Source organism: Haemaphysalis longicornis, unplaced genomic scaffold (assembly GCF_048455015.1).
Source record: "Haemaphysalis longicornis isolate Haplotype H1 unplaced genomic scaffold, Haemaphysalis longicornis Haplotype H1 scaffold_4, whole genome shotgun sequence".
Classification (NCBI taxonomy): Eukaryota; Metazoa; Arthropoda; class Arachnida; order Ixodida; family Ixodidae; genus Haemaphysalis; species Haemaphysalis longicornis.
The window spans coordinates 47631241-47656827 of NW_027526361.1; the positions used below are offsets into that span (position 1 = coordinate 47631241).

The following is a 25587-nucleotide window of genomic DNA, read 5'->3' on the forward strand; positions in this document are numbered from 1 at the left end:
CCCTGGGTTAATTTTGACCATCTCTCTCTCTCTCTCTCTCTCTCTCTCTCTCTCTCTCTCTCTCTCTCTCTCTCTCTCTCTTCTCTCTCTCTCTCTCTCTCTCTCTCTCTCTCTCTCTCTCTCTCCTTTGTTTATACTGCCTTTCCGTACACCGTAACGTTGCATAAATAGGGACGACGTTGCTTAACGTGCTTTCTAGACGGCGTGCTTCCAGGGAGCGTAACTATGAGCGTTTATCACACTGTTTTGTGAGCATTGCGAGCGGCGACCCACTCAAGCAAGAAAAATTACGCGAAAAAGGACAAGGCCACCCACGGCGAGCAGTCTCAACAGCGAAGTTCACGCGCAAATAAAAACCGTTATCTTCTGTCATTCTCTCAATGGTACGTCCTTCCGCTTGCATCCCTTCATACTCTACGCGCTGGTCACGTACCGCTGCCACTTCGAGGGCGTATTTGAAGCCCAAAACGTTGGCTGGCCAAAGAATACAGCGGTCTTTTCTTTCCTCTCTGAGATCTGCACCCGCATTATGGAGGCGGGGTTGCAGGGAGTGGTGACAACACGCCGTTAAACCTTCGCGGGGCAGCCATTGTTTTTAACGTCACCCTCTCCCTCTTATCTCTCTCTCTCTCCCTCACTTATAACAGTCACCCATTACGCTTGCAGCGCGCTTTCGTCTTCGTCTTATCTTTTTCTTTTCCTTTCAAAGGCAGGCGCATTACAGGGGCCACTGTTACGCCTTCGAGGAGGACGCTGCGTTTTTGGAGGAGGCGTGCATGTGACCGCGGATTTGCGCGCAGGGATATAGAAGCGAGCCTCATTGTATAGTAGCCTCCGTTTCTTGCTCCCCGAATAGAACAGAAGGTGAGCACTGGGCCATTTTTTCTCTTCACCCGATGCTTTATTTCTTTTTGTTCGGGTAGCTAGGGGGAGCCGAGGGATTCAGAAGACGCTCGCCGCAGAACAATGGCGGCCTGGCGGTGGGCGCGCACATCTCGGCGCGCTGCTAGCCAACAACATTCCCCTAATGACTGGCCGACGTCGTCCCCCTGGGAGGAGAGGAGGTCCTTCCGCATTGACGTCTGACGCGCGCCCCTTTGCCTGGGCGCCCATGCCTGCTGGTCGGGCTCCCGGACGGGCCCCGGTCTCTGAATGGCAGTGATCCATCACTCTAAACGGCGCCCTAGTAATGGAAGCGACCTCTCCGCTGCCGCGTCTCTCCGACCGCGAAGAAGAGGACGACGGCGGCTCCGTTTTCCAAGAGCGCGCTCGACTGTCGCTGTACAAGTGGGACACGCGAGGCACGCGAGCAACGCGCATCCCGGCAGACAGGGACGAGGGCAGGAAGGAGCCCCGGCGTCACGACCCGCATTCTCAAGAGTGCTTTATGTCTCTGCCTGTTTATACAGGAAGCGTAGCGGAAACGGCCCCGTGCCGGATCTCGGTGCGGAATCGCCAAGACACCCAAGGTAGTGCGCGCCAGCCTGAGGCGTTCAACCGAATTTTCGTCTTGAAGCCGTGGTCTATCAAGTCGCGTTTCGAAAAGAAACACAATACTGACCGGAAATTAATAACTAAATCGAGTGCGTGCAAGAAAGCAGTACGCAATACCCAAACTCTGGAAACCTCTTGAATGCTTTACAGCGACTGCCGCCATGCCTTGATAAGCGCATCCCAGCTGTGCTGTCAGCGACACGCTGATCGGTGGACCTAAACTTGCGGCGTCGCGGCGATATCGCTATCATGTTTATTAATATTTTCAGGGCGATGGGGGCAGACACTCCGGAAGGAGGGCAGAGCAGATGCGAGTCTGCAGCTCGATGGACAGTGTAGACTGGCAGGAGTAGGCGCCTTAGGTAGGAGTAAAGTTCAAGAGTGGGCCCGTCTGATTGCATCATGCCGCGGGTTCCAATTCGACAGGAAAGCCCGCCTTCAGTGCTGCGGGTGGCTTTTCCGCACGACCTGGAACTCAAGATGGCGAATGGACGCGCAACTCTGCTCCCCTAGGGGAGCTATATACAGAAACTCTATAGGAGGGAGTAGTACCGCCCCCGGCGGAGTATTTCAGCGCACGCGCGAGACGTTAAGGTTCGGGGCCATGGGGCAGGAAATATGGCGGTCACTCTGTGTCGATGGCCCACCGGACAGTTGCAGAGACCGTGCTACTTGGTCCAGTGGCGGTCCAATGGGGCAGGAGTGGAGGTGCAGTTTGTCCGGCGCGAGGTTTTCGATAGGCAGTGTTGCGGCATCTCCTGAATGTTATAGCGCGCATCAGCGGTGTCTGTGATCTTTGGTGTAGTCGCGTCATATGTCGGAGATAACGTATTACTGGAGTCCCGTACCGATACCAGAGCACAAGTTGTGACGCTCAGCTTCCGCCAGCAGCTCCAACAGCAACAGCAGCGCGTAAGACAGGGACGGTGACGCGAACGGAACAAAGTACGCCTCTGCTGAAGCTGTACGATATATCCATGATTACTCCAGTCTCTTGCGTAAGCACTCTGCATATACATTTATTTTGATTATCCTTGCTGAAGTTTTTTAAGTCACTCCGGTGTCAACTATAATCCACTGGCATTGGAATACCATGATATTATCAGCAATACTGTCAGTGTTACAGGACGTGCTTCAGTGTTTCGGTTTTAATTCGCCGGTGCGATGTGGCTTACCGAATTCTTGTCCCACTCACAAATAGGAGAGCTATATACACCAACATCACGGTAAAAAAAAAAAGAACTACGATGTACGTTAATTTCCCTCATACCACACGTCCGAACAGTCAAACAGTCAAGAGGGAGTTGTCAAGAATCCTCCCATGAGTATGGATGCTACTATGTTCACAAAATAACTTGGTGGCGAACCAGCTGTCTCTGCCGCAGCTTCCCGGTCAGTGGTCGGCTGTGTGCGAAGTTATGAGCTGAGAGTCTCAGCCCCGCATAAGCACAACTCCTGAAGCATCATCGAGAACTTACGTTCCAGTAGGTCCTCACACAATGATCTCGTGCATGATCTAGGCGACTTCATTACCTGACTTTTTTTTTCTCTCTCTCTTCTCGCCGTTGCGTGGAAGTCGTGGCCGGCGAAAATGGGGCGAAACAGGAGGGAAACGACGTCGGCCTTGGCGGCGGTAACTGGCTTCGTGGGCACGATGCCCGCGCGGAACATGGCAGCGCAGGCCAAGGCTGCTTGTCCTACACGCCGCCGCGGTTCCTCCCCGCGCGTTCTGCAGGTCGTCGGAATGGGAACTCGCCCGGCAACCGCAAGCGTTGGCTTCACTCCACACTGCCGGCTGTGACGGGTCACGCCGTAATAACACTTAGCAGCTTTTGATAGAAATCGCTGATAATAGGGGCTCGGTTACTAAGAACGCCGTAGAGCGCGACCCCGGGGTATTTTAAGTCTGTGGCCCTTAGTTCAGCCCGCATGCAAGCAGAGAGGAGAAAAATAATACGGTACAGTCATTCGTTTATCGAATGGTACGCGTATAAAAGGGCGCATTTAATACCGGCCCGCTTAGCTCACATCGTGTGTGCCCAAGCTAATGGAAAAACTTGTGAATGACAGGCTGATTTGGTGGCTTGAGAAGCACCATCAAGTCCTGCGGCAACACAGAACACGAAGAAGCTGTTCATTCATAAGCACGTGTCCGCCTCCTTCGCAACAACCAAAGGGCGACGTGTCAGTCACAAATTAAATGCCGTTTTATATGGGCTCGCACGAGAGCTATGCGGCACACCTGCCAGGGATCGTAGCCAAGTCCGTGCAACGTCTACCCTCCGCCTCCGCAGCGTCGTTTTGACGTGCGGAGAGGGAACAGAGGGCGCTTGCAGCAGCGTTCTACGACACAAGGCCCGGGCTGTAGCTTCTGTTGACGTCCCCCGTGTTCCGGCAGCGTTTACATTTATGGCCGCTCGCCATTACGACCAATACATCAGCGTCGAGCAATAAAGGACGACGCGTCGCCTACTGTCCTGCAGGCGCCGCTGGCGATTTCCCACAAGCGCCCTCCTTCGTATCGTAGCGCACTGCTGGAAGCTGTGCCGAGCCTTCTGTTTTCACGCACGAGCGATTGTTCAGCTGGTGCCCCGCTAGACACATTGCGCGCTGTTCCTTCCGCCACACTACTTCCGTGTGAAAGTGCTCGAGTACATCCGCTTTTGTTCCAACTGTTTGGTAGAATCATTGACGTTTGCGCGCGTGTGTGTGTGCGTGTGGAGATACGTGAATGAAGGGACACTTGCTTTTCGGCGGGCCTTTCTCCGGGTACGCGTCCACTTTCCCCCCGAAGGAAGACGTGGGAGCGGAAACGATGAGTGCGACAAACGAGGGCGGAAGGAGACGAACGGACAGTTTCTTTCCCGTACAATTCTTTTGTCACTCGCAGGTTTGAAGCGCGAACACCCGCTGCTACGGTACGCTATACCGCTGGTCGTGATTCAGGTCTCTGATGGCACAAATTTACAAATCCGGCTGCCAGAACTGTGAACGAATATGGTACAAAATTAGAAATACTGCAAGACTGGAGCCAGATAGCATGTATGTTGGTGTGCACACCAACTCTTACTGAGAGGCTTCGTGTTCTTTAGAGCGCTGCTTGTCCTGCGGTGGTCCCCTTAAGTGATTGTACCTGTGCCAACCATAGCTGTTAAGCACCGTTATTACGATAAATGGCACCTGTCAGGTTGTCGTCAAAATTTGGCACAATTTCCGCATTTTGTGACGAGAAGCGATCTGACGTTGGCGCAGTATGTAAGACCCTTGTTGGGCCCAAGTTTGTTCTGCCGTATAGTCACTGTTCTGAGCCTGGCTTCCTTTTGCTATTTGCAGAGCCGCTGGTCGAGATGGCGGCGGCAGGGAGAACGTCGAAGGCGAGCTGGTCGAGGTCACGCAACAGCCGCAGCAGCAGCAGCAGCAGCAGTTCGGTCCAGACCTCCCAGTGACGCCAATCGCGGCATCATGAGCACATCCTCGCTTACGCGGCCCCTGTGGCTCTCCTCCAGGCATGCCTTCCTCCTCCTCAGGCTTCTCGGCGCTTCCCTGCTATGTGGCACGCTCATCACGACATCGGCACACACGACGGTCTCCGAGAAAGGCAAGTATATACTACCAGGCAGTTGCAGCTCTTTGCGTCATTATTCGGCGGAATTTTGTCTTTTCCGGCCGTCATGTGTGGCTTACTTCAGCGAAATGTTTGTACGTATACGTACTATCACGCTCACTATGACCTACACCGCTCATTAGTATTCAGACGATTATATCATCAAAACAATGACTATGGGCATACACGTTAGTATAAGGCATGATTCACTAGGACGTTGTGCTCCTAATGCGTACTTGGTCTTTAACCCCACGTCATAGTGAGCGCGATGGTACTTTCGTGCTAAATATATACCCTTCGTGGTAGAGTAGTGACTAGAGTAGTGACCAAAGCGACCAAACCAGTGACCAACGACAGAGCGAACTGCTGACACGTTACAGGCTGCCGCCGAATCATCTTATGAATCCCTCTCATGGCGCTACTGAGGTGCTGTTGGTCGCCTTTACACCACATCCTGTGTTTGGACCACTTTCTTAAAAAAAGGAATAGAAAAAATCGAACCTAATGTCTGTTTTAGCTAGTTCGTGATAAAACGAAGCCCTGTCAGTTCCTCTGAGTGTGAGTAATTCGTTAACGCCGTGTGTCGGAGCTTCAATTATGGACAAATCTTGGTTGTACGAACGCTGCAGGTTGAAAGATAAAACGCCCCTGCAAAAATTGGTACACTGAAAGAAAAAGGTCGCGCTCCGGGCGCTCCCCTTTTTATTATCATAATGATGGTCTACATAAATGCAGCATATCCATTTGGTGGCTAATGATGAGTGTTTGGTTTGGCTCCGGGCCCGCGACCCTCGCTATTCCTTCGGCATCATCACGGGCCTGATCATCAACTCCAGTGGCGGAATTCCCGTTTTGTTCATTTCACGTCCGTTTCAATGTGTCCACTTAGAGCAATCCCGGATTGGCTCAAAGCAAGCTACCCGGACGTAAATCATATGATACAGCGCAAGCGAGGCGGGGCGTCGGTTTCTGTGCATGTCATTGGTCAGGAGCGTCGCAAGTGGAACTGCGTCCAGATATAGTGGCACGAAACGGGCGTTTTTGACGTAGCCCAACGTATGACGTAGCCCAACGTAACAGGCAAGGCGTGCGAGGCGTTTTGCATTGCACAATGCACCTGTGCATAGGCCCTTTTTCATTCTAATTGAATGCCCGGCCACGTCAGTCGCCGAATTTGCACACTAGGCCGCTTCGATTGACTATATTGGAGCACTGTGGTAAAGACCCCCTCCCCACGGGGACTTTGCAGAGTGCACTTTACCTTGAAAGGAAAATAAACAGCGCCAGGACCGGACCACAAAAGGAGCTCACCTCTTCTGTCTCTTCATCTTCTGTAGACCCGGTTTTTGCGCCATTTATTTTCCCTAAGACGTGGCGTGCACTCGATCGGCCATTTTTCTGATGGAGGCGGAAAACGAAAACGCCAGTGTGTTTAAGAAACGCGACACTAAGGCCTGCCTCATAGCCAACGTGTTGCTTGGGCACGTAAAACCCTCGAAATTTGAAAATTTTCGCTATTTAGTTTTATTTTAAGGTGTAGGATCCGTGTCAGAACCAGTAAGCCGGTGTCACTATCGCTTCATACGTATCTTGGTAGCTTATGCTCTCTCTCTCTCTCTCTCTCTCTCTCTCTCTCTCTCTCTCTCTCTCTCTCTCTCTCTCTCTCTCTCTCTCTCTCTCTCTCTCTCTCTCTCTCTCTCTCTCTCTCTCTCTCTCTCTCTCTCTCGAGACATGTCTGTCTATAAATGAGCGCGTATTTTCTGGGGTAGCACTGGCTCCAGAGAGGCTTGCTTTTCTATTTTTCAGGAGGGTTGAAGCAACAGTCTGTGCGATCACTCTACGCACATGCGCAGAACACACACAAAAGCACGCCCATGCGTAATTGACACGCGGAGGGAGACAGTCAGTGCGGTCATTACGGCCGTTTCGGCGTACAGTGACGTGCCTACCAATCCGCGTCGCCTGGCTTCGTTGTATGCATACGAGAAGGCAGCTCAAGCCAGCTTTCCGGGTCAATTCCGTCAAGGTGACCCCGATTGTGTCCTGGTTGAGCCCTGTGATTAGCCGCGACACTTTCGAAAGAGCGCCGTCCAACGTCCGGTAATGAGAAAGGGGCGTAGAAGGCGTTTTCCCCGACAAACGGCTGTGACTCTGGCACTGCCGGGTGACGGCGTGGCCGCGGCCAGTGAAAGCACGTACACCGTGCACCGTCGTTTGTTGTAATACGAAAGCATTAAATGCCCCATTACGCGAAAAACCGGCGTCCGGCGTGACCTAGAGTTACTCTAAAGTGCCCTAGAGTTACTCTAGCGTGACCTAAAGATGGTCATGAAAATACCCGGCAGTGCAAGAATTAAATTAACGGAAAGAAAGTTTGGACGGCGGCGATTCGAACCCGGGGCATTCGGCCGTATGGGTCCAATACGCATCATCTGCATCACGGCACGGTGCTTGGTCGCAGCTGACAAAAAGTAGGCCTAGTGAATGCGTGCGGCCTTCGATTAGGAAACATTCGTTAGAGACATGAACTGAGGCCCACAGAGATAATCTTTGCGTGCTAATTAAAAAAGCACGTTTACGCGAATAGCGTTTATGTATAGGGCTAAGTAGGATGATCAGACGTGTCTTTCGTTAACGAGAGAGAAGAAGACAACGACGCAGAGGTATCATGATCGTGACGGAAGGTAGTGAGAGAACACAATATCGATCCTGCGTCAGTTGCAATGTACTCTAGACTCCAGGTCATGATTGTATATTAGTGGCAGTACTTTCATCGGTTCTGTACCTCCTGCGATGGGCTCTGGACGACATGTCGTGATTGTAAAAGTGACGATACTTTCGTCATTGCATTGCTTAAAATAAAATGCGATGCTTTCGGGTCATGCATAACGCAGCCTTACGTGTCTGAGTTCTTAACTCCCTGCAGGGTTATAGTGTTGATCGCAGAACAGCGACCATGCTGCAAGGCGCTCGCGAGCTTCGCGAGCAGTATCGCTTCTCGAGTAACAGCAGTCCCGTGACCTGTTAATGAACGTCTATGGCGGAACTGAAACCGCTTAGAAATACTGTGCATAGGAGTAACGATAATGCATTCCCCGAGTCGCCTCTAAACACATGTATAGGATCTGCACACAATGACTATAGCACTGAGATAGTGTCTGTTGCTTCAGGCCGTCGGCAGACGGAAAACACAGGTCATGTTTGCGCGTTCTTCTTTGGACAGCTGCGGGTTCAGTCAACACCCTCTAGGTTAGAAGGCCTGCTCACGGTTTCGCTCTAGTACGACCGACGATGCGTTTCCTGTTCATAGTACCTACCCCCCTTCCCCCCACCCCCCCCCCTACACACACACACAAAAAGAGAGCGCAGCTAAACAAGCATAGGGACCAATCACCTCCCGCAAAGAACTTCGGTTAAAGGGCAATTTGCGGCTTTCCCTTGCGCAGCCCGCCCCAGAACCACCGCCGAGCACCCGCCCTCGCGCACACAATCAGTTTAATCGCGTGCGTCCCACGCATAACACGGTGCAGAGGGCACGTTTCACTTTCATTCGAGTAACGCCGCGGCGGCGTACCGAGGCCCGGCTAATTAGGTGGGAGCGGAGGCGAAAGAGCGTGCGAAACGCACGCGCCGGGCGGGTTCTATACGCAGATGCGGGTACTTTCGATAACGATACGCGCAATTGTTGTCGTTTAAAAGAGCCGGCGCCGCCGTTGGTCCGCTGCCCCAATTTGGAGCGGAGTGCCGGCGACGAGAGTGAAATACCACCGGCGCATCGCTCGAACGCCTCTCTCGGGCGCCTAATCTGGCCGCACACAAGGCGCGGAAATCATGCAGGCAACCTTTTTGTTTGTTCTTTGTTTGTTCGTTTTCGCACGCATTGTGAATGCATCGCCGGTCATTTTCAGGCGAACGCTTTTCTTCCGGGGCACTTAGCGGTAATCGTCACGCGGATGCGCGGAGCCGCGCAGTCTTCGTACGTCCTGCTTCCAGTCTCGATGCCGATGTGAACAGTCCGGTATGAACCAAGAATTATATATATTATATATATATATATATATATATATATATATATATATATATATATATATATATATATATATATATATATATATATATATATATATATATATATACGGGACGAGGGACTCTGTAAGGACACATATCAAGGTTGCAGTCGTCATTGCCAGTGCTATTCGGCTGTTTCCGAAAATATTTAATAGTGCCGAATAACGTGTGTTCATCATGTTTCTTTGATATAGTGATAAATAGGCGAAAATATCAGTCGAGAAAAAATCCGCCGTTTTTCCGGGAGCGGGAGTCGAACCCACATCTCCGCATAACGCGTGCGGTGCGTTAACCAATTACGCTACCCCGCAGCGGCTCCTCTCTCGACTTTACAGGGGGGGGGGGGGGGGGTTATATTTTACAAGTGCTCTGAGGCCGGCCAACTAGCGCCGCCCCTCGACCACCGCGGGAGACGTAGAACGTCTTTTTTCCAGCGGCCGCCACGTAAGACGTGGTCGGAGTCGGGGTTAGCAATTGGCATATCCGAACTGCTGGAGTCAGAGCCCTCGTAATGCATGTAGCAGAACAGAAAGATACGGGACGAGGGACTCTGTAAGGACACATATCAAGGTTGCAGTCGTCATTGCCAGTGCTATTCGGCTGTTTCCGAAAATATTTAATAGTGCCGAATAACGTGTGTTCATCATGTTTCTTTGATATAGTGATAAATAGGCGAAAATATAAGTCGAGAAAAAATCCGCCGTTTTTCCGGGAGCGGGAGTCGAACCCACATCTCCGCTTGCGCGCGCGGTGCGATAACCAATTACGCTACCCCGCAGCGGCTCCTCTCTCGACTTTACAGGGGGGGTTTATATTTTACAAGTGCTCTGAGGCCGGCCAACTAGCGCCGCCCCTCGACCACCGCGGGAGACGTAGAACGTCTTTTTTCCCAGCGGCCGCCACGTTTCGACTCCCGCTCCTGGAAAAACGGCGGATTTTTTCTCGACTTATATTTTCGCCTATTTATCACTATATCAAAGAAACATGATGAACACACGTTATTCGGCACTATTAAATATTTTCGGAAACAGCCGAATAGCACTGGCAATGACGACTGCAACCTTGATATGTGTCCTTACAGAGTCCCTCGTCCCGTATCTTTCTGTTCTGCTACATGCATTACGAGGGCTCTGACTCCAGCAGTTCGGATATGCCAATTGCTAACCCCGACTCCGACCACGTCTTACGTGGCGGCCGCTGGGAAAAAAGACGTTCTACGTCTCCCGCGGTGGTCGAGGGGCGGCGCTAGTTGGCCGGCCTCAGAGCACTTGTAAAATATAAACCCAATATATATATATATATATATATATATATATATATATATATATATATATATATATATATATATATATATATATATATATATATATATATATATATATATATATATATATATATATAGTGTGGGCGTGGGTGAGTGCATTCAACGTTAATGAGCACTTGCTTCGCTGTAGGACCCTTATATATGCTGTGGCCAATCGCCGTGAGTTGGTAGGGCCAATCTCTCATCTGTGCATACCCATTATAATCATCATCTGTAGATAATCATCGTCACGAGTGGCTTGTTCGGTCGAGTCACCGACGGGCGGATTAAAACCCAGACTGCTGGTACTGCTGCCGACTTGTGTGGGGTCTTCCCTCGCCTTACAATATATATATATATATATATATATATATATACATATATATATATATATATATATATATATAGAGAGAGAGAGAGAGAGAGAGAGAGAGAGAGGGGAATCAGAACCCACGGCCTTCAGAATACGCGTCTGGTGCGATGGCCACTATCCTCCCGCCGACAAGAAAGCGCTCCCCTCCACGAAAAAGTGGAGGGGAGCACTTTTTCTTTCAAAAAAAAAAAAAAACTCTGCATCTGTTTCAAGGATAAATGACTTACATTTTCCCCTTGGCTTTCTTGACTGCCTGCCCTTATTTTGTGTCTTAATTTACCGAGCCCCTCATTTATTTATTCATGTTCATATAAAGAAATAAAAACTCGCAAGAGCGAGTTTTGTTTGTTTTTATGAAGAAATACGGTCGACTCTCGATAATTTGAAGCTAGAAGCCCGTTAACCGGTTAATCGGAAATTATTTCGAATAACAAGCGTCGAGTTGACGGTCCTTTCTGATAAAATTCAAAATTTTCAAGTCCAAGAACAACGCCGTGTATTGCACTGATGTCGCGCCATCGCAGTTGAGGCCGCGCACAGTTGATAACGCGGCAGGCCAGTTCAGACTCGCGCCAGCGTATGCTATCTCTCATTTCAGGTTCTCAACCTTCTCTTTTTCTTTCCTTTTTCCTTTCTTTATTTCTTTCTTTCTTTCTTTTTTTTTTTTTTTTTTTGTGCACAGCGCCGTGTAAGCAGTTTGTTTGGTGGGCGCTTGAGGCTTCGATTTTCGAGATAAGTCTCAAATACCGGGGCAACCCGCGTCGTATACGCTCGTCTTGGAGACGAGAGTCGTGTTGCGAATTAATAACAATGCTGTTATTGTGCCCTTTCGTGTAACTGAAGATTCGGTTAATTCAAAGTTTTTTTGCGGTCCCCGTGGAGTTCCTGCTTACGGAAATTATATATATAATGTGAAAATTATGGAATATAGTGTTTGAAAAATGTAGCGGCGAATTGTTATTTCAGGGAATTGTAAAAAGTAAATGCATTTTACTTTTGTTTATCAACACGTTAAAATTAGGTAGTTTCCCTAGCATGCCCTTATCCTGGTAATTTTGTGAACTTAAAAGAAATTTCAGCAGCACCCTATCGACTGCCCGAAATCGCGTTTGCCACATTTAACCTCGCCTTGTGTCATAAGCCCTAATCCTGCGTGTCTATGTGGAGTGTGTGCGCTAGCATGAGCAGGCTCCATGTATTCCCTTATCAAACCGTATTCACAGTCTTTTTTTATTCCAGCGACACCTTCGATAACCGTGCTTTTAACTTTTTTTTTTCAGATCTGGAGGACAAAATGCTCCGGTTCACGCATGGGGACACCGGCTACTTCACGGAACTTCTTTTCGACATCCACAGATACCAGCTGATTGTGGGAGCGAGGTGCGTGATTTGCGTTTATATTATATAGTCTAGTCCACTTATAACAATATCCAAGTGCCAAGGAAATATCATCGTTGTAAGCGATAATTGTTATAAGCGGGTTGCGAAATAAAAAGACGGAACAGAGTTCAAAAACATTTTATTCGCATGCCAGCAAGGTCGTACTACTAATAATTTGCGGAAAAGACGCCACAGTCGGTCACCTTTGTTGGCCGCGTGTGAAGCTAGCGCAAATTTTTTCCAAGAGCATCTATAGGCGCTTCAATTAGCTGAGGTAAATGTCCTTGGCGGAAACAAAGTCCCCGAGGGACTGTGTCACGCATTGGGCCTCCTACGAAGACACTACCTGAGTAGGCTGCGCAACCGCGGCATTAGAGTCGTCAGTGTTGCACTTTTGGTGCACAATATAACCGGATTCAATCGTTATGTCCGATATCGTGGCCCTGTAGCATTGTTAAGTGGTTTATTTTACCATAGAAAGAATACAAAAGTTGACGGTGCCATAGCTGTTCATCGCTATATCCGATATATTGTTATAAACAGTATCGTATAAGTAGACTCAACCGTAGTCGATATGCGAGTGAACGCCACGCACTCGAACATAATTCCACACATGATGGATAGTGTTTTATCCCGTCGCTTAGAACAAACTCATTTTATTCGGAATTTCATCGCAAATCACAGCTACTAACTCGTGTATTACGCGACCGACACCCGCCATGGTGGGTCAGTGGCTAAGGCGTTGTGCTGCTGAGCTCAAGGATGCGGGTTCGTTCCCGTCCGGGGTGGCTGTTTTTTAGATGGAGACGAAAAGCAAAAAACGCCCTTGCGTCTAAATTTAGGCGCATGTTCGAGATCCCCAGGTGGTCAAAATTAATCCGCAGCCATCCACTACGGCGCCGTTAAACCCCACAATCCATCAATACCATTACGCGACCGCATTGAGGTGCTGCAAATTTCAACGCTGGCAGAACGTGCTCATTTCTGATATAAATAGTTTCCCACTCATTAGCCGATTTCCCCTTGAGGACACCTGCCTTCTCGTGCATATGTACGACTGTCCAGCTGCACAAAATGCCGAAAAAGACGCATTTGACGCCACTTTTGGGCTGCTATTCACTGCTATATTTCTTTTTCCCGCTGATCTAAATTATACCCCAAGCTTTCACTACTGCACGCCTCATTACCCACATTTATACTGAGCGCGTGAAACCACAAAATGTATTTGAATTTTTAACACGAAAGTGTTTTATGCCTGAGTACACAAAGATTTGACTGACGTCATATCAGTTACGGAAATGACGCCAGCACGACGAAGCAAGCGGACTGTAAAGGGTGCACCCCTGCACACAGGGTCTTCTTGCGGGGAAGCAACCTTTAGTACTAAAGAGTAGGTTAAACTTAGGGTTGTTCGCTTTGGGGTTTTGTATTTTAACACGAGAGTGTTTTATGCCGGGATATACCAAGATTTCACTGACGTCATATCCGTCACGGAAATGACGCCAGTACTCCTTTGCCGAAGTGACCCGCCAGTAGGACGTCGCTCGCCACGCGTGCCCATAAGACAGCCGCCGATCCGCAAATCCTGCTCGCTTCGCTGAAGATTTCGCTGCACATTTCACTTTCGTGTTTTGCCGATTCATATCAAAGAGGAATCAACCACAGTTTTTTTGCTTGTTTACACAGCGGTGCAGTTATGGGTTATTTCCCTCGTTTCTTCGCCCATATGACTTGCAAAACCGCTCGTTCCCCCAGCTCCAGGGCTGGTATTATCGCACGTGCCGTGGCTATCCGCACGTGTTCTCCTCTCGCGCTGTATGCGTACCCTCTCCCTTTTGTGTGTAGAAAACGAAGCCGACTTTAAGGAGATCGGTGTAAGCTTGGCTTCGTAGTCTGACTTCCCCACATAGCATGTTGCACAGTGAAGCCTACTTATTCCTCGCTTTCGCACACCCTCTGCATTCGGCCACCTGTTCACCTCCGGCTCTTAATATTTTGATTAAAGATGGCATATATCGCACAGTAAAAATGTCTTCTTAGCAAAGTAGTTGTGTTTTGAAGTAAAGCCGACTTCAAGAAGAGGTGTGAGCTTGGTCTTTGCAAGCTAGCTTCCTCACATTGCGTGTCGCACAGTGAAGCCTGCTGACAATCTCGCTGAGCGCGGTTTGAGCCGGAGTTTGTTGCCAACTAGTAACCCACTAACCCACAAGCATCTCCACTGGTCACCCACCTTCACGGAGTGTAATGGCACTGAATTATATTTTCTTCGATTTGTGGCGTCGCAAATTGTAAATGGTGAAACACAATTGCTGGAGCCTGTCTAAGCAGTGAGACGAACCGACAACCGGTTAACAATTGGTGTAACAAAGTTGATACCAAGAGATGGGTCTAAAAGAATGGGAAGGCCATTAATCCGATGGAGGGATGAAATAAAGAAATTCGGGGGTAAACTGTGGGTTCGAGCAGCGCAGGAAAGGAGCGGTTGGAGGTCAATGGGAGAGGCCTTCGTCCTGCAGTAAACCTGAGCAGGCTGATGATTATGATGATGATAATGACGTGTAAGCAGTTTCTTGAAACAACCATGACTTCAGGTCAATGGCCAATGTAAAATAAATGTAGGCGGGGATCTCATAAGCACGTGTTTCAATAAGGCTCGAGTTTTTGCTCTTCAACATTACTCGGGAGGTTCTCTTACTATAACTGCCGTTAAGATATCAATTTCGATTTCAGTCCATTGCTTAAGAATGTCGTAAGTACCGTCAGAAGACATATGCAAGTGAACGCGTGAACTGTTGTCTTTTTTCACTTTCTGTGTTTGGTTATATATTTACAACAGCCAAGGGCCAAAAACTTCAAGATTACCTGTGAAATCGTCTAAATGACATGTCCGGCCGATAGTCGCCATTGTGGGCATGTTCTGGGAAATTGCGCGGGTAGTTTCTACTGATTCTCCTAGGCGGCAGCACCTCCTTTTCTGGAAATGCTTTGAATGATACTGTAGGCTGTTCAACTTCACCATGTGTGACATCATCTTTCGGGTGACGTCATAATAGGCAAAAAAAAAAAAAAAAACAAGAGAGAGAAATCACAGCATTAAGTGTTTATTTCTAAACCAAACGAGACACCGTTAGCCATAAAACAAGAGCCGAAACATTTTTGAATGTTGTGATGGCTCTTTGTTGAATGTTGTGATGGTTCTAGTGTCCTGTGAGTGTGAAGGTAGCAGTGCCTGGCACCGATGGGGCTTAGGGTAATCAATGTCTGTGTGTTTAGTTGTGTGCTCGTCATTGCCGGCCCTCGGGTAAGGGAGGGGTGGGGGGAAGGGGGGATCGAACGGGCGTTATTTACAACATAGCACCCTATTCTTGACTTTGTAAATTTTTCATGAATTCGCCATTTTGACGAAAAGTGTTGCTTTTGGCTGACAAAATGTCCATGCATGTATTAACATTTTTGACGTTTCATGAATAACAGCATTTTTGGATTCCCATCGAATTATGTAGAGTACATTTATTGCTATATAGCATTGAAAGACTAGAAGAAAGGTTTGGGGAAAAGGATATGTTTTTCAGTTGCTCTTCCACAAAAACATGTCGTGCGTGCTCTCCTTGATTGGCTGCAACGTCATGACGAATTTTAAAGCTTTGGCAAAAAAAATGTACAATTTGCTAGCAACTTTCTGTCCATTGGTCATGAGGGAGAAAACAATTTTTGGTCGCCATTGCCCTAAATATGGAGCAAAGGTACTCACGAAAGGCCGTGGGATTACTTGTTAAGGCCTTTAGTGCCCCATTCTTCTAAAAACAGACAAAGATGTGGGAGGCTTAGGCATGCAGCAAAGCAGAAGTGGAGCAGGATAAATATAGCTACTTAGGTAAGATCTTGGAGATGGGAAGGAAAGAGGCTAATACACAACATAACTGAACTTTAGTGCCGTGTCCGCTGAAAATGATGGATACCAGTGCGCAGCCAGTCTGTAAAGCTAAACTCCTCATGAGAGGGTACCGGTTTGCTGTGCTCACAAAACGTCCTGTCTCTTTCTGTTATGTGTTGCTCACAGGGACCACATCTTTCGGCTGGCTCTGGAGGACTTCAAGAAACTCGAGGAACTCCCTGTTCCAGCGTCAAATTCGGCAGTGCGAAGCTGTCGCCAGAAAGGTCAAAGTGAGGTACGAAACCTGTGGTCTATTTTAAGGGGCAGAGACTCGCAAGTTATGCAGAAAGACAATGAACCAAAACAGGGAAAGGCACACACAATACGCCTCAGCACTTGGGGTAGTTGCACCTTGTATTTTTCCGTGTTTTCTGTGTTATTTTTCTGAAGTGCTTTTAAATCCCTACAAGCATGTATGACCAACTCGATCAAACAACAAATTTACTGCAAGTGGTGCTTCGATTTGAATTTTGAGGGCTACCTCATACGTGAACTTGCAATTTACACCGAGTAGGAATACATTAAGACAATGCGTTGCTTTTTAACGACTTAATACTTTGGTATTGATGTGTGGACACTGTTTCATTGGTGCCCTTTCATTGGTCCCCTTTTATTTTGTTCTACTTTGGTGGGTGGACCAATGACATAGGTGTCTCTCTGAAAATACCTTTGGGTATGGAACGTGTTCCTGGTGGATAAGTTTCATAGATTTGCAGGTTTGCAGTAAAATAATGTGAAACATGCCTCAGGGATGACTGAAGTTAGTTGGGCAAGCACTGACGAGTTCATATGTGCTTGCAGGAGGACTGCCGGAACTACATCAAGGTGCTGCTTACCCACAAGGAACGGCTCTTCAGCTGTGGTACAAATGCCTTCTCTCCGGAGTGCACCTGGAGAGACGTGAGTTCTTTTTCGCTAGAGATTGTGGCAGCTCGTGGAATTTGGATGAGCCTTTACCTCAGCAACTGGAGTGCACATTGCTTCAAGAAAAAGAGTCTTAAAAACAACGACAGAAAAAACGAAGAACGACGAGACAGACGCGCATCTGTCTCGTCGTTCTTCATTTTTTCTGTCGTGGTTTTTAGCACTCTTTTTCTTGAAGAAATATGGACCACTAGCCCAGAAGCATATTTTACTGAAGTGCACATTCTTGACTGCACTGACCTTTATGGAAAATACAGGTCTTGCGTTGTAAAAGGACACGGCCAAACAGCCACTAAAGCATGAGAAAGGAACCTACTTCAGAAGGCAACCAGAGAGCAATTAGTTTTAAGGAATTTCAGCTGAACTCTTCAAACATTAATTTGCTTTTCAAATAAGCAGGCATATGAGTAATTATCACGGTTTCATGACCTGAAAGGATGTGCCTCTGTTGTTCCAAGTGCAGCACATTGATGGAGCTTCCTTTGTTGCGCAGATAAACTCGCTGGCGACTGTGAGAGAGAAAGTGGACGGCATGGGCAAGGCGCCGTACAGCCCGCACGCGAACATCACTATGCTGATGACCGTACAAGGCGACTACTATGTGGCGTCACCGCTGGACTTTTCCGCGAGAGACTACGCTCTGTACCGAGTCATGGGGAGAGAGCGCTCGTTGCGCACACCCATCTACGACCACAAGTGGCTCAATGGCAAGTACTCTGTGGCATCTTTTCATCTACAGTAGAAGCTCACTACAAGAGACACTATTACAAGCGACCCTTGGTTGTAAGAGACATTTAAAAATAGTTTGGTTGGTTTTCCTATGTTCACCATGCTAGCAACATTGAATACAAGAGACATTTTTACAGGAGACACTCTGTTACTAAGGGCAACTTTTTTGGGTCCCTAGAGTAAATTCTTCACTAATTAGAAGAGGCACGATGAAAGGGGGCCTTATATGAACGACCTTGTGGAAAACTGCCCTGAAGATGAAGCTTGGGCCTGCATCCAAGAGACCGCAGAGGTTCCAGAAAGTTTTGAGGAGTTTGTGTCTGCAGATGTGGACCTTGTGTGTTCGAGGAGCCTACAGATCATGTGATCCTTGTGCAATTAAATGATGCCCTAGAAGATGAACCAGAGGAGTAGGATGATGAGGATATTGTAGGACAGAAAGTGCCGGCAGTTAAGGCTGACAATTGTCTAAGCACACTTTAACGATGTTGTGAAAGCAGGAACGCTTGCAAAGTGAAGTGCTTTACCTACAAAAGTTAGGAAGGAAGCTAATACAATCTGCAGTCCCTAAAACTAGTACAAAATGACTTTCTTAAGCCATAGTGCGAATTTTCTTTTCGACCTGTCTGAATATGCTTCGATACTAATATAATGTAACAAAGTGGTCATGTTTGACTCCGCGCTGTTTTTAGAATTTTGGGTTACAAGAGACCTTGGTTACAAGAGACATGTTTCTTGGGTCTTTTGAATCTCTCTTCTAACACGGTTTTACTGCGCCATAAAAAACTTAAAAAAAAATGCTCCCTGAAAAAAGGCTGTGCTGCATGTTGCATTGATCAGTGCATCGTGTCGCTTCACTTGCTGCTACCTTGGCTTTCATAATTTCCTGGCATTTATTGTGATCACCCGTTAATTCCATAGCCCACGCTTTTCTTCCTTCAGAACCAAACTTTGTCGGGTCTTTCGAGATTGGCGAGTTCGTCTACATTTTCTACAGGGAGCCTGCTGTCGAGTTCATGAACTGTGGCAAGGTGAGTTTGGTCATCAGATAACGAGGCATTTTTATTTTTTCCAGCGTAAAATTGCGCGTTGATTTCTGCCAAGCAGTTTTTTTGATGCTGCTCTGACAAAGTTTGCAAAGGGAATGAATTACTACCTAGCATCAAAGTTTTTGCTTCAGTTATTATCACTGGGCACAGTGTTATTGCTACTCAACAGCAAATGCAAAAGCACCAGCAGTCAAGTTTATTTTCTGTACTTCTCCAGGTGACACGATAATGAAGTCACTTCATGATTTATGGGAGCTGAAAGGGATCAGGTACACTACAGCTATGACTTAAGTAGAAGTATCTGATCTACTTGCCTTTATGTATCACAGGACCTGCCATGTGGAGATCATAAATTAACACTGTTACAGCAAGAATGTAAGAGGGACAAGCCAGCAAAGGACATGGCAAAAATTCTAGACATCTCAAAGCTATGCAGCTGATAGCTGCACACAGCTCTCAGCAATGCCAGAAAATCTTGTGCCAAATGCTGCCTTTTGTGGCAGTACCAGCCTTTCAATGTTATCTTGAGAGCATATCGCTATAGTCCCAGACTTTTTCTTCCCCATTCAATTTTGAGACCTGGTTGCCAAAAACTGTGCAGGCCGTGTATTCGAGGGTGGCTCGAGTGTGCAAGAACGACCCGGGTGGCCAGGTGAGCCTCAAGGACAACTGGACCACCTTCCTCAAGGCTCGCCTCAACTGCTCCCTGCCTGGGTTCTACCCATTCTACTACAATGAAATACAGAGCATCCACTATTTGGAGAGGGAGCAACTTTTCTATGCAACATTCATCACCGGAGAGTAAGTTCCTATTTAATAGGGTGTTTAAAAAACGTAGCGCAAAAATTTCGTGTCAGTACTCCTATCAAAGGAGTACCAGCACGAAAATTTTATGTTACGTTTTTTTCGTGGCTTTGGTGCCTTTGAGCCCACTGATCATAGAATGGCACATTAGATTGTCAAACACAGCATAAGTATTTACTTACAGCTCCATTTCTTTTTTTTCGAATAAGTTTCAGTTTCGGTGAAGCGAACACTGAGGCAGCCACCATGACGAGAAGGCGCATTTGATGTCCCTGTTCTCATTGCACCAGAGCCAATGCTGGTCCGGGCACGCACGCGAACCAGAACGGCCCGACTCGCTGTAGACGCATGTGACATCAGTACCAAAAACTGTGACATGACACACAAGGCGGAAAAGTGTGTGCCAACAGCACCGCGGCCGCCTCGATACGCAACGGGAGCCCTGACGTCAGCCACTTGGGTCGAAGCGCAGATGATGTCATGAGCTTGCTTGATGGTGTAGATGAGCTTTCTCGTGCGTGCGCAAGGATTAAAATTAATTTAAAATTTGTTCTACTGAACGGTTACAGTTTAAACGCCAGAGGGGTATCTCCATATACAAAGGACGCTTTTACATAGTTATCTGAGCTTTGAAATTTCGTGTCAGTACTCCTTTAATAAACCCTTTGAGGGGCAAATTTTTTTTTGCCAAATCTGACCCCCCAGGGTCGATTTTTTTACTGCTGATATCAAATCTTCGGATGAGTCTATTTCGAGAAAAAATTGGCTTAATTTTTTTAGGGTGATCATTAAGTGAGAAAAAAATTGTTCGTGTTGTTATATACACGTGGTTTATTGATGAGTAACGTAAGAAAAATTCTACGAAAGTTTCGTGGGTGCAAGAAGCGGGAAACACCCGGAGAATGAAACTGAAACCAGCCACTGCACCCCCGCATGTCACCCGATGCACAAGCAATAGCCAGCGCACCACTGTAGTAAAGCATAAAAAAATAAAAGAAGAGCCATTGGCACAAGAAATTTTTTTTATGTATTTACGCAGTGTGCTAGCACATGCCAAGTGAGAGAAATGACCAAAAAGGTGCGCTTTTTAAACATACCAGCAATGACGTACATGTACGTCATTGACCATTTTAAAGGCGTTTGCCGGGGACTTTTTACATGTACGTCATTGACCCTGAAAGGGTTAAGCTTTCGTAAAGCAACTCTCCTGTATCCCCCCCCCCCTCCCTCTTCATTCCCCCACCCCCCCAACTTGCAACTTTACGACATGAGAAGAGTTAAGGAGCAGGGGCAAGTGTGTGTGACCAAGTAGTGTGGCCAGACTTCATCGTGACTTGCGATCAGCTGTTCTGGTTACCATATTATTCTACAAAGGTACCCATGACTGACTGCACCATTCACACTTTTTCGCCGCAGGAACAGCATCTACGGTTCAGCAATCTGCGCTTTTAACATGTCGGCCATCAAGCATGCATTTGAAGGCCCTCTGAAGTTCCAGTCATCCCAGAAGTCGGCTTGGGAGCGCTCGACGACTGCCGGACAGCAGTTTCAGGTGTGCACGCCTTTGCTTAGCCTAGGCCAATTATCTGCTCCTGCAATATCTGTTCACCTGGCTGACTCATCAGGTTGAAATCACTGGGCTGGAAAAGACAAAAAGACAAGCCTATATCTGGTGGAAAGACCAAGCCTGGTGAAGAATTTGAGAATGTGTTATGCGGAACATTACTTTTTCTAACTTGGCCCGACTTTGTAGTGGCTGTAAGGCATTTTGTGGCTGCACTGAACACCATGCCAAGTTTGTGTCAGACAGCCCAGCATGGACTGTGTTAAGGGGGACAATGGTCTTTAAAACTTTTTGTTTTGCTTTCCAACCAATTTTGATGAAACTTCATGGACTTGTTCAGTTTTTTTTAGCTGATTTCAAATATCCAGTTAGTTTCGATGTAATGTAATTAGTTTACAAGTTAATTAAAAAATTTCCTTGATTGTTCTTGAGAACAATAGGGAAAGAACTATTCAACAAAAGATCACCAGCAAGGCGCGAATAAATACCAGAAGTTGTGTGGAAAATGAAATGTGGGAAGCAGTTATTTTGTTTTGCAATCACATACACGTTTGCATCAATTCTAACTTCTAGGTTTAAACTGCTTCTGCATACCAATTAAAAATAACGCTAATTAAAAAGAACTACTGAAATGCAAAATGTAAAATCTGCTTCGCATATTGCATGGTTTAACCATTAAGCCTCAGTGTAAAAAAATGCTATTCCTATCTGTACTACATGCTGGGATGTGCCTCTCGAGAATTTCGTATCACTGCGATACCACTCATGACAGAACAGTGGGGAATTTTGGGAAAATTGTAATTTTTTTGTTGAAATCGGGCTTCTATGACTTTTATAGGTACCTGGTACTGTTCTACGTACGAATTCCGTGGAGGATAAACAGTGCAAATCAAGCGAAAACGGTTACCTGGAAAAATGCTTTTCTGGGCAATTTTTCGGTCCTGAAGACCCATGTGCACTTAACTGGGAGTTTTGAATTATGGCACGCCTTATAACTGCCAATACGTTTGGACATGCCAAGTCCGTATTTGAATGTAAAATTTTCTCCGTCCAACGGCCAAAAAGATCGACTGAAATGAGCTTGACGGCGAAGAAACAGTGTAAAATGGTTACAGAAGTCACACCAGGTGTTTCCCTTCAAGAATCAAGGTTAAGCAACGAGGATCAGTCAACAATGCACACCCACTCGTGTTGCATGCAGTGCAGAGTGCCGTACTTCAAAGCACGTCATTTAAAACATTTGCATTCAAATGTATTGAAGTGACAACTTGAAGACCGTGCATTGTTTGCCCCATGATATCTTGCAGTGTGGGGCTGTGAATGACAACGAAAGGGTCATCGAAGCTCACAACTACCAGCTGACAGATGAGGCTGTGCAGCCAGTCAGTCCCAGGCCCTTCTACACTGGCGAGTTGGAGAGGTATGTGGCTGATGCCTTATATGTAGTAACTCGGGTGCAGAAATAAATACTCCCAATTGTGAGCCACATTACTTACACATGCAGTTTTATGCACCCCTTTGCCATGCCCAAAATCAAAAGAGGAGAGCGTCAGTTTTCGCTCAATAAGTGCTCAACTGCTAGCATCAAGTTGACACATTGTGGAACTAGGAATTCTCACCTTGAAATTTTCATTGTCAGTTACGTAGATTTTTTTTTCTGGATCCTGGCTCCCCCAAACCTCGGCTGTCTCTTGCCCCAGGAATGTGGCCACACGGTCGTTTTGGACTGCTTGAGCTCTCCTGTTATCTCACGAGAGCCGACACTCAACAAAACACACATGGGGATCATTTTAGTGGAGGGAAGTTGTAATCCAGTTGCCAGTTGCCAAGAGGCAAGTTGCCAGGTTATCGGATATTTGTGTCATCAGCTTGGCAAGATATAATTACGGAAGAATTTTTCCTGCTATGGAAAACTTGCTCAGTTTGGAAAATTTGAAGATAATTTTGTGGACAGTTTTCCATCACTGATAGGAGTTGGATGAAAATCAGCTAACATAGTACTATTGCCCCAACTGTGGAGTGGGAAAATTGGCATAACTGTACAAAATCTAGGGAACTGCTTAGTTTTTACAAAATGATACAATTCCATCACATTTTCCAGCACACTATACCAAGCAAACAAAAAAAAAAAGGATGAAATCTTAAAAGTAAGCCACTTTTAATAAGTGCCTCACCAAGCTTGCGATCACTGTTCTGTGGAATCAAAATATCAGCTCCCCGATTCTTCTCATGAGAGCCTTGCCCGTGGCTAGCATCATGAAACTGTTGTCATCATCAGAGCCTCCAGCACGCTTTGTTCTCTACACCAAGTGTTTGAATGCTACACACTCTGTCTCATAATTGTTGCATGCTGTCATCGTTCTATTAATGACGATCATGCAAATTATACGCCGAGCACAAAATATCAGTATAAAGCTCTATTCATCTCATTTTGGCCTTCTCATTGTGAAAAATTCATTCCTACTGTTTTATTCATTATGGCTAATTTATTTTCCACTTTGACTTGCAAAACTGCAAACTACAGCCCTCTGGCTGATAGGTTTGGAATTCCCTTCTCTAGGGCAACAACAAACACAATTAACATTTTGTGGTTAAGCCATGTTCTTTCGGCTTGACTTCTCAAGTTAGTGGAAAGATAGGCACAAGACACACTTCACAGCTGACACCAAAGCTTTGCGACTGCGTGTTGGCCTCAGCTTCTAAACACATCTCGACCGACCTCTTTCAGGCTGAGCCACATCACCGTTGACGTGGTCCCCACCAAGTACAGCCACGACGGAGTACATGTCATCTTCGTGGCTACCTTGGAAGGCGCCATCAAGAAACTGGTGGTGATTCCTGGACTCCTCGAGACTTGCCTCATTGAAGAGATCCACCCTTTTCCACCAAGAGCCAGGCACATCTTCACAATGAAGCTTCTCAGGGATACTGTAAGTGACCTGTCTGTTTTAGAGGTACGACAGACCTGTAGGGTTGCCACCTTTCCCCCAAAAGAAAACCGGCCCTCTGTGTGTGTGTGTGTGTGTGTGTGTGTGTGGGGGGGGGGGGGGGGGGAAGAGAGGGGGGGTATATATATATATATATATGGTTTAATTTGTGTTGGAAAACAGACGCCACGTGTTTTTTGCCATGCAATGCCGGTTATTGTAGCGTTTTCCTAGTGAGAAATCAACATAAAACTTGCGCAGAAAGTGCTTGAGAGTGTTTAAAAAGGAAACCTAAATGGGATTTTCTGGAAACACGTGACGTATTTTCTTTGCTCACGTGTCTTTGCGCAGCTCGTCGGCACATATTTATTGTCGTAGTCGCTGAATTGACACTTACAAAACGCCAAAACGATCATAATCGTGGCACGATGGGAAAAAAACCGGCCAATGACGGCCGGTTTTAGGTATGGACCGGCAACCGGCCCGCTTTCTAAAAAAACCGGTCGGGCCGGTCAAAAACCGGCCAGGTGGCAACCCTACAGACCTGCCTGTTTTTAGAGGAATGATGGAAGGTGGAAACATTATGGGGCAAACAATCTCTCTCTCCTCTCTCTCTCTCTCTCTCTCTCTCTCTCTCTCTCTCTCTCTCTCTCTCTCTCTCTCTCTCTCTCTCTCTCTCTCTCTCTCTCTCTCTCTCTCTCTCTATCTCTCTCTCTCTCTCTCTCTCTCTCTCTCTCTCTCTCTCTCTCTCTCTCTCTCTCTCTCTCTCTCTCTCTCTCTCTCTCTCTCATTTTTATATGTCAAAACATTGGTTGGTACAAGACTGAAGATTTCATCTGGGCCCTTAGCAACAATGCTAAGCAATTGAGAGCTTGTCCCAAGTTGGCTGTAGTTGTGGCCAAATGTAGTTTGTGAAACTTGAAAAGGTTGCTCTGCTAGGACAAAGTTTAACCTGCACCCCCGTTAGTAAAAAAAAAAAAAAGATCACTTGGGGGAGATGTAATTGTAAATTAGAGGGACAGCTTGCCAAAAATGGGGGTGAATGTTGTTGAGATAGGCAGATGGCTTTTGTTGCGAGGAAGTTATAGCAAAAGAAAAAAAAAATAATTCAAAATATCGGCTTAGGAAATTGATCGCTGGTGGGGAGGCAAAACATTGTACGATTAAACGGCCCTGTGGCAGTGCACAAAACTGCGACGTGAAATCTCAATATAATGTAACTGTAGAGACTCCACTATATAACTGTGACCTGGAGTCTCCATGTCCTGGGGCTTTAATTAAATTGGGAATTTCGATGTTTCGCTGATTTTATGGGTCTAAAGATTGGGAGAAAAGAAATTCTTAAATCGCGAATTTGTTTAAAGCAATACTGATAAGGTTGAGGTTCAACTGCTTCCACATTTTGTGTGCCGATGAAAAACGAATTGATCACTT

General features: G+C 46.9%; 1 protein-coding gene across 3 annotated transcripts in view; it reads left to right on the forward strand.

Moving 5' to 3' along the window:
* LOC144178644 (semaphorin-5A-like) overlaps positions 1-25587 on the forward strand; it is a 179877-nt gene that overhangs the window by 132062 nt on the left and 22228 nt on the right. For all 3 annotated transcript variants that reach the window (XM_077706647.1, XM_077706648.1, XM_077706649.1), the window contains 10 exons: positions 4828-5092; positions 12123-12222; positions 16283-16391; positions 16958-17056; positions 17574-17787; positions 18752-18840; positions 19460-19659; positions 21079-21214; positions 22534-22646; positions 23955-24156. In XM_077706647.1, the coding sequence (XP_077562773.1) occupies positions 4957-5092; positions 12123-12222; positions 16283-16391; positions 16958-17056; positions 17574-17787; positions 18752-18840; positions 19460-19659; positions 21079-21214; positions 22534-22646; positions 23955-24156 (1398 nt within the window). In that variant the 5' untranslated portion in view covers positions 4828-4956. The remainder of the gene's footprint in view (positions 1-4827; positions 5093-12122; positions 12223-16282; positions 16392-16957; positions 17057-17573; positions 17788-18751; positions 18841-19459; positions 19660-21078; positions 21215-22533; positions 22647-23954; positions 24157-25587) is intronic.